General features: G+C 35.0%; 1 protein-coding gene across 1 annotated transcript; it reads right to left on the reverse strand.

Moving 5' to 3' along the window:
- Positions 1–12,564: 12,564 nt before the first annotated feature.
- On the reverse strand, positions 12,565–12,932 carry LOC142231756 (larval cuticle protein 65Ab1-like). Its single transcript, XM_075302390.1, has 2 exons — positions 12,811–12,932; positions 12,565–12,754 (listed from the first exon to the last, which is right to left on the reverse strand). Exons 1-2 carry the CDS (start codon positions 12,930–12,932, stop codon positions 12,565–12,567), a joined length of 312 nt encoding a protein of 103 aa, XP_075158505.1.
- Positions 12,933–13,223: the final 291 nt, after the last annotated feature.

The raw sequence follows: 13,223 nt of genomic DNA on the forward strand, positions 1-13,223 counted from the left end.
ATAATTGTAAGCGGTTCGTAATTATTTGTAGACTTAACTATACATAACTTTTTTGTCTAATATATACCACGTATGGACTAACTCACAATTTAGAAAACGATGTTAAGAAGTTTTAAGGTACCTTGCCATCGGTAAGTATTACCACAACGAAAGTAATTCGATTGTGGATGACAGTCTTTCGCAGAAGTTTCTACGCAATCCATGTTGGATGGTACATAAGATTCGGCCTGGCCGAACTTACGGCCGTATATACATTTTTTTTACACAACGTATTTAAATTAACTACTTCTTTCACATGACACTATGTAGAACAGTCGTTTAATACCAAAATAGTTTGTTTTACTGAAGCTTTTTGCAAACACGCAAATTACTTTTTGTCAAATTGAAGAAAATTTATTAAAAAGTAAATTTTTGTCTGCTGTTTTGGATTCAGAAATTGTAAAAGTGTCTTTAGCGCTGTACCAAGTTCAAGACAAGTACAATTTTGGTAAAATTTACTCATTCGAGAGACTTATGAACTCACTGTATGCAAACTTCTCCCATTTTTGGAAAATATGAACTATTTTATTTTTTTTAGTAAAATTATACACTATATTTGTATACAACATTTTTTTTCACGCCATTAAAGCAAACAATTATTCAAATAAGGAACATTTGCTCACATTAAGCAAAATTTAACAAAAATCAACTAATCTTCATGAACTAAAATAAATTCAGTTGGCATTAGCGGCACCTTTTTTGAGTGTGGATACAAGTGGTGAAATTCTTTGAGAAACTGTAACGGCATCAATGACACTTTATATGAAAGATTGTCTCTATATGTGGGCTAAGTCAAAATATGGCCAATACACATCATATTCAGCCCACCTACTTGTGCATCTAAATTTACTCCAGATTTCCGATTGTGAGGAAAATCAGATAAAAATTGCGTTGTCTGGAAGCCCAAGAAGTCGAATCGTAAAGTCGGTCTAAATGGTGGGGGAGGGGTGCATACAAAAACATCAGGCGATACACACCATATTCGGCTCATCTATTTATTTATTTGTACACCCTTCACCATAGGATTGGGGGTATACTAACTTTGTTATTCCGTTTGTAGCATTTCGAAATATTGATTTAAAACCCCATAATGTAATACATTCTGGGTCGTTGTGAAATTCTTAATTAATCTAGCAATGTGGATTGACATTGCGCTAACTGTTTAAAATACACTAACTTCCGAACGAAACAAGCTATCGACTTCAAACTTTAGATAAATAGTTGCTATTGATGTAGGTCGAATGGTATTTGCAAATACTAAGTTGTACCTACCCCCATATAAAACGACCACCACAATTCATCTGATCCGGCTAAAATTTGGTACTTGATGTACGAATATGCCCGTTAACAAAACTTGCTCCATAATTATATTTATATAGCCCCCATATAAACCATCCCAGATTTCATTTTCGGAACTTCCTGTAAGTACGCAGTATTAGTATATGCACTCTAAGAACCATTCAAAAATTGGTCCATATCGGCTCATAAGTGCAGCTTCTTTAATATAAGGAGCTTTAAATTTAGGCTCCAAAAATTAAAATTACGATACATATATCATTTATTTTTAGCGATTTATTAACAAAGTTATTCACGTTAGCTTGGTTGGTTTGGTATAGTGGCACCCCGATATTTCAGGCTCACTTAGACTATTCAGTCCATTGTGATACTACAGTGGTGAACTTCTCTCTTATGACTGAGTGCTGCTCGATTCTATGTTAGGCTCAATGACGAGGACGTCCTTTTTATAGCCGAGTCCGAACGGCGTTCCACATTGCAGTGAAACCACTTAGAGAAGCTTTGAAACCCTCAGAAATGTTACCAGCATTACTGAGGTGGGATAATCCACCACTGGAAAACTTTTTGGTGTTTGGTCGAAACTGGTTTTGAACCCACACAAATTCATTTGAGAGATTAGAGACAATTTCACTATTTCCAGATTATAATTTGGGGATGAATTACTTTTTAGACGCTTCATTTCTGCTGTGTGAAGTGGAAAATAACGTCTTTCTAACATCCTATGGGTATTTTGGGTATTTTGATGCAGTTATGTGGAATAGAATTTTAGGTTATCCGAACATATGGTTTATGTATTTTTCTCATTCATTCTCTTTATATTCATTCGCTGTTTGTAAAGGGTGATTCTTTTGAGGTTAGGATTTTCATGCATTAGTATTTGACAGATCACGTGGGATTTCAGACATGGTGTCAAAGAGAAAGATGCTCAGTATGCTTTGACATTTCATCATGAATAGACTTACTAACGAGCAACGCTTGCAAATCATTGAATTTTATTACCAAAATCAGTGTTCGGTTCGAAATGTGATTCGCGCTTTACGATGAGGCTCATTTCTGGTTGAATGGCTACGTAAATAAGCAAAATTGCCGCATTTGGAGTGAAGAGCAACCAGAAGCCGTTCAAGAACTGCCCATGCATCCCGAAAAATGCACTGTTTGGTGTGGTTTGTACGCTGGTGGAATCATTGGACCGTATTTTTTCAAAGATGCTGTTGGACGCAACGTTACGGTGAATGGCGATCGCTATCGTTCGATGCTAACAAACTTTTTGTTGCCAAAAATGGAAGAACTGAACTTGGTTGACATGTGGTTTCAACAAGATGGCGCTACATGCCACACAGCTCGCGATTCTATGGCCATTTTGAGGGAAAACTTCGGAGAACAATTCATCTCAAGAAATGGACCGGTAAGTTGGCCACCAAGATCATGCGATTTGACGCCTTTAGACTATTTTTTGTCGGGCTACGTCAAGTCTAAAGTCTACAGAAATAAGCCAGCAACTATTCCAGCTTTGGAAGACAACATTTCCGAAGAAATTCGGGCTATTCCGGCCGAAATGCTCGAAAAAGTTGCCCAAAATTGGACTTTCCGAATGGACCACCTAAGACGCAGCCGCGGTCAACATTTAAATGAAATTATCTTCAAAAAGTAAATGTCATGGACCAATCTAACGTTTCAAATAAAGAACCGATGAGATTTTGCAAATTTTATGCGTTTTTTTTAAAAAAAAAGTTATCAAGCTCTTAACAAATCACCCTTTATAATATTAAGATAGGGCTTACGCTCTCTTTCTCGCTCTCTTTATCTCACTCGTTTGCCCTTTCAAAGTTACGGAAGTCGCATGAAATCCTTTAAAACATTGCCTTTAGCAGTAGCTACAATAACAACATTTTGTCTATGTCCACAAAGTTTGAACTTGTGGTAGGTAGGATGGTTCGTGGAAGGGAGGTGTACACCAAGTTGTGGGTGGCATAGAATACAGCTGCTTTAGACTTACTTATAAAGAGTATTCTCACAATTCTGCAGAAAATCAACTCATGTGGAAGAAAAATATTCGTTAATTATGAGTGTGTGTATGCCTTTGTATGCTTTCTGCATGCGGGTGTATATATGAGTGGTTTTTGTACATGTGTGTGTTCGCTGAAACAGCATATGTACGATCTCAAAGCTACTGGTGTTGCTCCCCCCTAGCACAATGTGTGCGGTGAATGGTGGTATAAGGTCTGTGGGGAACCCGTTTAGTATTCCCCCCTTTGCATTAAGGGATGAATTTTTGTTTTGAATTCGGACACAGCACAATCATCATAGACGTCATCACTTTACTTGTTGTTGCTTGCTTTAGTGTTATTTTTCTTTTGTACCTTTATGTTACCATACGCTGTTTGGTGGTTCTTCTCCTTCTTCGTCTATTCCTACATCTTCACATCTACTATTTTTCTTCTCTGTTGATTGCTTTGTTGTTGTTTTCCGTTCAAGTTTAAAAATATTTGTTTTTAATTCAACCACAGAATGTAGGTATGTACGAATGTCGCCTAACTCGATGTGGTTAAGTTGGAATGTTTTTCTCTCTTTGTATTTATTGCTCTATTTTGTAACAATGTGTCTCGACTAGTCAGTCGCTTTAATAGGTTCCGTGGTCGGAGTTCAAGATGAAAAACATTCCCCATAGATGATGTGTATGTGACTTGTATGTATGTACGTCAATAGGGGAATGAATATCTTTCTTCTGTTTTGCTTGGCCAACATTGCGATTGGCAGTTTGCAATTTTTCGACCATATGTTAACCTATTTTTCAGTGCATATTTTAAGGCGCTAACATTATTTCGAAAATACACAACGGGCTAACACCATTGATTCGAAACGGTTCACAATGTGTGCTTGAGGGGGGTTCACACACACGCTGTTAATTACGCACATCATTTTGTGTACAGTAGTAAATGGAAACAAATAAATAAATCCATGTATGTTTGTTTCTACAAAACATATGGCAGACGTTTTGATTTGATTTGACATTAATCAGTTGATATTAGATAATGGTTTGATATTAGTAATCATTATGGTGGTGAATGAACAATGTGGTGAATCCAACATAAGGGAGATAACAGAATTTCCATTGCAATTTGCTCATGGAAATTCTATGAATTAAGAATATGTCACATGACAGATCGGGTTCAAGTAAGCTATGTGAGCCACCGTTACAATGATTAGCATACAAAAGGTCATGGTTTCAATCCCAGTTTTGGTCGAATATTAAAAAGGGTTTGAGTGGTGATGTATCTCCATCCAGAACACATTCTTGTGAAAAATTTTGAAGTCGATTGGACTAAAACTGTGACCTTGACTTTGATCGCAAAAATGTGTTCACAGATAGACAGACATGGCTAGATGTACTCAGGGGACGGTCCTGAGTATAATTGCCAAAGACACTATGTGTTTAACTCCTCCGTGGTGCAATGGTTAGCATGTCCGCCTTTCATACATAGTGTAGCGGGTTCAAACCCAGTTTCGACCAAACACCAAAAAGTTTTTCAGCGGTGGATTATCCCCTCTTACATTTCTGAGTGTTCTAAGTCTTCTTTAAGTGGTTTCACCGCAATGTGGATCGACGTTTGGACTCGTCTATAAAAAGGAGGTCCCTTGTCACACTGAAAAAACAGTGAACCCACTAGGAAGAAAAGTTTTAGTTAATTTTAGAAAATTTGGGTTAATTTTAGAAAATTTTAACTAAACTGTATTACAAACGCTCACATCACGGCGATATCACAAAAATAAGTAAATAATTTTTGACAAATTCAGGAAAAATTTATAAGACATATTTGTTTTCAATTGTTAACAGTTTGAAGAAAAAAATTGAAGTTCAATATTGCAAGAATGTCTTTAGTGCCATACGAAGTTCAAGATGGCCGCATTTGTAGTAAAATTTATAAATTAAAAGTAATAATGAAATATGTTGTGAGAAGTACGAATTTAGCTCCATTTGTGTAAAAAAAATTCCCGTGTTTAGAGTAAAGGAAAATTTCTTCAAACATAATAATACCATCAACTAAAATAAAGTTAAATTGGCTTTAGTGAAATAGAGGGATCACTTTTTTTAGTCATTAAGCTAAATACAGAATCGGGCAGCACTCAGTGATAAGAGAGAAGTTCATCACTGTGGTACCACAATGGACTAATTAGTGAGCCTGAAATATCGGGGTGCCACTATACCTAATCTAGCCTAGCCACACGCACAGAAAAACCATGTTTGGACATGGTTGCCGCATCCATTTAATGCTTATCTAGAGCATGTAATTGTCGCGAAAACCATGTATTTTGTCTTTGTAAACATAGTTTTCGAGCGGGGAAACATGTATGGTGGCAATAAGCATTTGAATGGTTCTCAAATACCGCAAACATGTTCTATCATTTAAATGATAGAATTTTAGATCATTAAATGGTCGGGAAAATCATGTACCTGACCATTCAATTTTTTTTTACTTTTTTACAGGGAAAAAAGTATAGGTTAAGTATAGACATGTCCAGAACCATTACATGGCCATAAAGACCATTTACATTTTATTCGTGACCATTTAATTTTTTAACATGTTTGCAGCGAAAAGAATTTTATAAAAACATTGAGCAGGTACACACGATTTTTATTTTGCACGTCAGTCGTGTGTTGATAGTTTCTTGGAATGGACGGAGAATACGGATTTACTGTGTTTTGTGTTAATTTATTTATTCAGAAGTGGTACGTGGTTTTATGTGAACACAAAAAAAGAAAGTGTAATTGAAAAAATGTACCTGTTTTTTGTCCTGCATTTTGCTATATGGTATCATTTTTTTATTTGCAGTTACATGATGTCTGCGTTTGTACATTTGATGGGCACGATGTAAATATGAAATAATTACTTATTGTTGAAATTGAAATAAAATAGAGTGTGTAAAAATATATGATGTTTGCTTGAACGACATTATAAATACAAATAAACAATGAATTTGTTTATAAATAAATAAAAACAAACAAATAAAGTTAATTTTGTGTTTTCTTTTCTCAAGTGGCGTCCTTTTTTCGACGATGAAAAAAGTTTTTTCATAAAGATCAAAACATTTTAGGTTGTGACCATGTTCTTTTAACTAGGAGAAAAACATTTTTAATGAATACCATAACATTTTAAATCGTGACCATTTTCTTTTCATTCAAACAAAATTCTTTTTATCAATATAATACCATTTTAGATGAGGACAATTACATTTTTCTTATAACCATGTTCACTGAGCCAACGTGGTTGCAGGTTAAAATGTTACATGGTCGCCGCAAAAATAGCTCCTATCATATTATTTTGCTCTTCGAATATGATTGTGACAATCATGTTTCTTCTCTGCGTGCACATGTCTAGCTCGTCGTCTTCTGCAAACATATGCACTAACTTATTATACCCCGTTCCACAGTGTGGCTCAGGGTATAAGACCTATGTAATTTATTTGTATATTACACCCCAAACATTTATTTATATACAATATATGTACCGATTTATATACAATATATATACCGATGTCCACTTAGAAGGACATTCGTAAAAGACACCAAATTCTATTTTCCTACTTAGTTTCGATTTATTTCTCGATATTATTTTAAAGTAGAGGCTTTAATCTAAATAAGCTATAAACATTGTCCATATTGGTGAAGTCTAAAATACATTTTTATAAACTTCTTTAACAATTAACGAAAAATACGAAATTTTTTTTTTCAAAAAGGTTTAAAACAGGGTAGGCATTAATAAAATGGTACCAATTATTGAAATTTTGTCGAAAACAATTCTAAATCCATTAAAGAAATATTGCGAATTTTTCAAAATATTTTAATTCAATCGTTTCAGACAAGCGTTAGAATGCATTAAAAATCATAAAAATTTATAAAAATTATTTATTTGACAAAGTATTATACAATTTTTTAATTCACATTCAAAACAATGAATTCGGATCACACCTTAAGAAGTGATGCAAATTCATTGCAAAGGTTATTGAAATGGTAGACATACGTCCTATGACAAGCCCATATTAAATTCATCGCTTCTGCGCCAATTTTGCACTACTTCCGGATCCAAAAAGAACATTTTCACTACTTTTTTGGCGACGTTTTTTTTTTTTGCTGGGAAGTAATTGAGGTAGGTTTTCAAAATGACAATTTTCGTTCTACATTCTGTTACGAGGGCGGTTCGGAAACTTCTTAGCCTATCTATTTTTCAATATAATCTCCTGAAACTTCAATACACCTAGTCCAACACTTTTCTAGCAATTCTATCCCTTGATTAAAATAACATAGTTTTCCTCAAGGTCTACAAATGTAATTGCATCTTCATTTGAGGTAAAATGCTTGCCAGCAAGGATTTTTTTAGATTTGGGAACAAGTAAAAGTCACTGGGAGCTAAATCAGGAGAATAAGGTGGGTGGTCAAGCAACTTGTACTTTAATTCGTTGATTTTAGTCATTGTTAAAACACTCTTGTGCGCTGGTGCGTTGTCTTGATGAAAATTAATTTTTTTTGTGTTGTAAGCCAGGACATTTTTCTCGAATTTGTACATTTAATTGATCCAAAAGGTTGCAAAAGTACTCTGAATTTATTGTTTTACCACTTTGCAGATAGTCAATCAATAAAATACCTTTGATGTCCCAACCTTACCAGTCGATTGAATTGTTTTTGCCTTCTTTGGGGCACTTCCTCCAGCTTCAGTCCATTGTTTGGATTGTTCTTTTGTCTCTGGAGTAAAGCGGTGGATTCATGTCTCATCAACAGTTATGAAACGACGCTTAAAATCCATTTTATTTCGATCCAAACAAGCTTGAGAAATGTTCATTCTTATGCGTTTTTGGTCGACTGTTAACAAATGCGGCACCCATCTTGCAGAAAGCTTTTTCATCTGTAGTTCTTCATGCAAAATTAAATGGACTCGATCATTTGAGATGCCCATGATATTAGCAATTTCACGCACTTTTAGTCGTCGATCATTTAATACCATATCATGCACTTTGGCTACAATTGCTGTTGTTGTTGCTGTTTTTGGACGCCCACTACATGGTTCATCTTCAGTGCTTGTACGACGACGTTTACATTCAGCAACCCAATTTTTTACTATTGCATATGAAGGAGCACTTTCACCTAACACATTCACCATATCATTATGAATTTCTTGTCCCGATAAACCTTTTTTATGTAAATATTTAATGACACCACGCATTTCTAATTTTTCCCATTGTAAAAAAATTGCGGATGCATTTTTTTTTACACCTATTTCTATATGAAGGAATTGCCAGATCGAAACAAAATTTAACATGTGTTCATCTCTGTTGGAAGTTTCCAAAACTTTTTTCTGTTTATACCACGCTTTTTGTGCTAGGATAAGAAGTTTCCGAACCTCTCTCGTAGTACAACTAAAAACGGAAGAAAAATAAAAGTTTTTATACCCTCCACCATAGGATGGGGGGTATATTAACTTTGTCATTCCGTTTGTAACACATCGAAATATTGCTCTCAGACCCCATAAAGTATATATATTCTGGGGCGTGGTGAAATTCTGAGTCGATCTAAGCACGCCCGTCCGTCCGTCTGTTGAAATCACGCTAACTTCCGAACGAAACAAGCTATCGACTTGAAACTTGGTACAAGTAGTTGTTATTGATGTAGGTCGAATGGTATTGCAAATGGGCCATATCGAATCACTTTTACGTATAGCCCCCATATAAACGGACGCCCAGATTTGCTTTGTGGAGCCTCTAAGAGAAGCATATTTTCCCCGATCCGGTTGAAATTTGGTACACGGTGTTGGTATATGGTCTCTAACAACCATGCAAAAATTGGTCCACATCGGTCCATAATTATATATAGCCCCCATATAAACCGATCCCCATTTCATACGATCCGGCTGAAATTTGTTACATGGTGTTGGTATATGGTCTCTAACAACCATGCAAAAATTGGTCGACATCGGTCCATAATTATATATAGCCCCCATATAAACCGATCCCCAGATTTGTTCTCCGGATCCTCTAAGAGAAGCAAATTTCAACCGATCCGGCTGAAATTTGGTACATGATGTTGATATATGGTCTCTAACAACCATGACAGAATTGGTCCACATCGGTCCATAATTAAATATATCCCCCAAACCGTTCCCCAGATTTGACCTCCGGAACCTCTTGGAAGAGAAAAATTCATCCGATCCGGTTCAAATGTGTAACGTGGTGTTAGTATATGGTCTCTAAAATCCATGCAAAAATTGGTCCACATCGGTTCACAATTACATATATAGCCCCCATATAAACCGTCCTCCAAATTTGACCTCCGGAGCCTTTTGGAGGAGCAAAATTCATCCGGTCCGGTTCAGATTTGGAACGTGGTGTTAGCATATGGCCGCTGACAGCCATTCCAAAATTGGTCCATATCGGTCTATAGTTATATATAGCCGATCCCCAATCACACAAAAATTGGTCCATATCGGTTCATATATATGGTTTCCACTCGAGCCAAAAATAATCTACCAAAATTTTATTTCTATAGAAAATGTTGTCCAAATTGTATTTATATAGAAAATTTTGTCAAAATTACGTATTAACGAATTTGTTTCATTGGTTGACTTTTATCGACATATTTCGTTAATATAACGAAACTTTTTCTATTAGTGTACACTTTAGAATACGATTTTAGGAAGTTTTAAGAAACCTTGCCATCGGCAAGTGTTACCTCAACCCAAGTAATTCGTCTGTGGATGACAGTCTTTAGTAGAAGTTTCTACACTCAAAAAAACTTAACGCTCTATTTCACTAAAGCCAATTTAACTTTATTTTAGTTCATGGAATTATTATGTTTGGAGAAAGTTGCCTTTACTCTAATACTTTTTTGCGTACGTTAGTTAAATTCACTAAAAAACGGAAAAAATTATAAATAAATTAAGCATAAAGATTTACTAAATTCGTATTTCTCACAACATAGTTCATTAGTTCTTTAAATTTGTAAATTTTACTAGAAATGCGTTCACCATGAACTTCATATGTCACTAAAGACATTCTTGCAAATTTTAACTCCAATTTTTTCCTTAAAACTACAAAATTTTCTTTAACATGAGAAAAAACTTAATTATGTCCAATAAATGTTCTTGAATTTGTCGAAAAATATTTACTTATTTTTGTGATATCGGCGTGATGCCAGCGTTTGTAATACTGTTTAGGTAAAATTTTCTACAAATATTAAAATTTTCTAAAATTAACCAAAAGTTTTCTTCCTGGTGGGTTCACTGTTTTTTCAGTGTACGCAATCCAAGGTGGAGGGTACATAACCTTCAGCCTGGCCGAACTTACGGCCGTATCTACTTGTTAACATTAGGTTTATTTCGGTAGTGAAAGCGTTAATATGTCTTTCGTTATCTATCTCCGCCGCCATCTGTAATTTTTTCTTCTCCCTCTCTCTCTCTCGTACTGTTCTAAATATATACACAGAAAAAATATTCCGTAGTTAAACTAACGCTAAATTTTACTTATTTTTATTCTAAAAAAATTATTTGTTAGTAGTTAAATTTTATTACTTTTTGCGAAATTTTCCACATCCCAATGAAATTTTGGTTTTTTGTCTCAAATATTTTATGAACTAAATATGAGTATAAAGTTCGATGACCGTACGCATAAGTTCAATATGAACTAAAGCCAATGAAAATTTTCATATGATTCCCAAAAATAGTAAGAATGAACTACTGTATGGTTAAAATGGTCATGATTTGGCGCCAGCGATTTTCTTCTTAACTTTTAGTTAATATTTTCTTCTATTAGAGGGTGTAATTTCTGAACTGTAGTTAAAAAGTACAACAGGGGATTAAATTTTCTTGGTTTTAACAACGCTTTGTGGAAATCTCAAAATGTGTAGCAAAATTTAGTTAAATTTTCGTACGAGTTAGCTTATTCTTCCTTTACTTTACTTTACAGTTAACTTTTTTCGGTTTATGACCGTTCCGGAGGTCGTGGAAGAGAAAAATTCATCCGATCCGGTTCAAATGTGTAACGTGGTGTTAGTATATGGTCTCTAAAATCCATGCAAAAATTGGTCCACATCGGTTCACAGTTATATATAGCCCCCATATAAACCGTCCTCCAAATTTGACCTCCGGAGCCAAAATTTAGTTCAATTTTCGTACGAGTTAGCTTATTCTTCCTTTACTTTACTTTACAGTTTACTTTTTTCGGTTTATATGTTTATACGAAATTAATTAAGAAAATGTAATGTCCCAAACATATGTTCTAACATATTAATTAGCCACCGATGCAATGGTTAGCATGCCCGACTTGCACACACAAGGTCGTGGGTTCGATTCCTGCTTCGACCGAACACCAAAAAGTTTTTCAGCGGTGGATTATCCCACCTCAGTAATGCTGGTGACATTTCTGAGGGTTTCAAAGCTTCTCTAAGTGGTTTCACTGCAATGTGGAACGCCGTTCGGACTCGGCTATAAAAAGGAGGTCCCTTGTCATTGAGCTTAACATGGAATCGGGCAGCATTCAGTGATAAGAGAGAAGTTCACCAATGTCGTATCACAATGGACTGAATAGTCTAAGTGAGCCTGATACATCGGGCTGCCACCTAACCTAACCTAACATATTAACATATATGTCGTGAACATATTATACTAGTTTATGAACATTATATGCACTAAAATATAATGAGCTAAAAACATATAATTTTCTTCGATCGTGTATTGTCTTAAATTGATCAATTCAGCCCATATTCTATTGAAACCTACTTTTTATATCACCGTGAAATTTCACCCATTTAAATACCCTATGAATGGTCTGAAATCCATTACTTGGTTTTTCGTTGTTCGATAGGATAGGATATGAAGTGTTTTTCAAAGTTTGTTTCGCCGGAGTCGGAGTCGAGCAAAATTTCTACGACTCCGGCTCCGACTCCAGTAAAATCTTCAGACCCCGGCTCCGACTCCACAGCCCTGCTTTTAACTAACGTTTTAACAAAAATATTTAAGTCAAGGAAACTTTCTCAAAATTTGCTTTAACACCAAAAAGGTTCACTTTTTTTGGAGTGTACATTTCATGTAGTCGGAAATCGATATTTCGGTCAACAGAATAAATTTAGAATAGAATTATAATTTAATTGCAATTACTTAAATTATTTATTAATATATTATTGTATCTTTATTGAATGCATTTTTCTCAGCCTTCACTAGCTGAAGTTTTTCATAAGAATCCATTTTAATGGCTGTCAGAGGTGGTGTGGGTAGGATGATAGCCATGATCATCGGCATAATATTCAACCTTATGAACTTTACCATCATGATGATCCTTCCAGGAATAGGAACCATGAACCAGTATGGCATGTTCTTTACCATAATCCTTAACTTCACCATGTTCATGGCGATGAATGCCATCACTAGTCTCAGTACTAAAATAAGTGAAACAATAATAAATATGAACGACTTAAACAATTTAGTAACTTACTCGAATGAATAATGATGATGATCAACTTCCGAATGGGATTTTAGGATATCAGCATGTTCATCGGGTTTTGGGGCTGCCAAAGCAATGGCAAATAAGGCAACAAAAACAATGAGGAATTTCATTTTTGCTTATGCGAAAATAATCAGCTTTTCCTATTCTAGATTCCAATTAAGTAGGTATCGCTTTGATTCAAATTGAACTGTTTTATACTTTTGTTATTTGTTCCCAACCGAGGCCATTGTCCGAAAACAACAACCATTATTACCTTTGAGAACTTGTTCCAATTAATTGTTTTCGATATACGAACAATTATCTCTACACCTCTGTAGATGATATGTACATTATTAAGATTATATCGCCTATTGTCACAATTGGGAATTAGAACAATTTATTAAACATAACCGGTTGAGGTT

Source organism: Haematobia irritans, chromosome 1, assembly GCF_050003625.1.
Source record: "Haematobia irritans isolate KBUSLIRL chromosome 1, ASM5000362v1, whole genome shotgun sequence".
NCBI lineage: Eukaryota > Metazoa > Arthropoda > Insecta > Diptera > Muscidae > Haematobia > Haematobia irritans.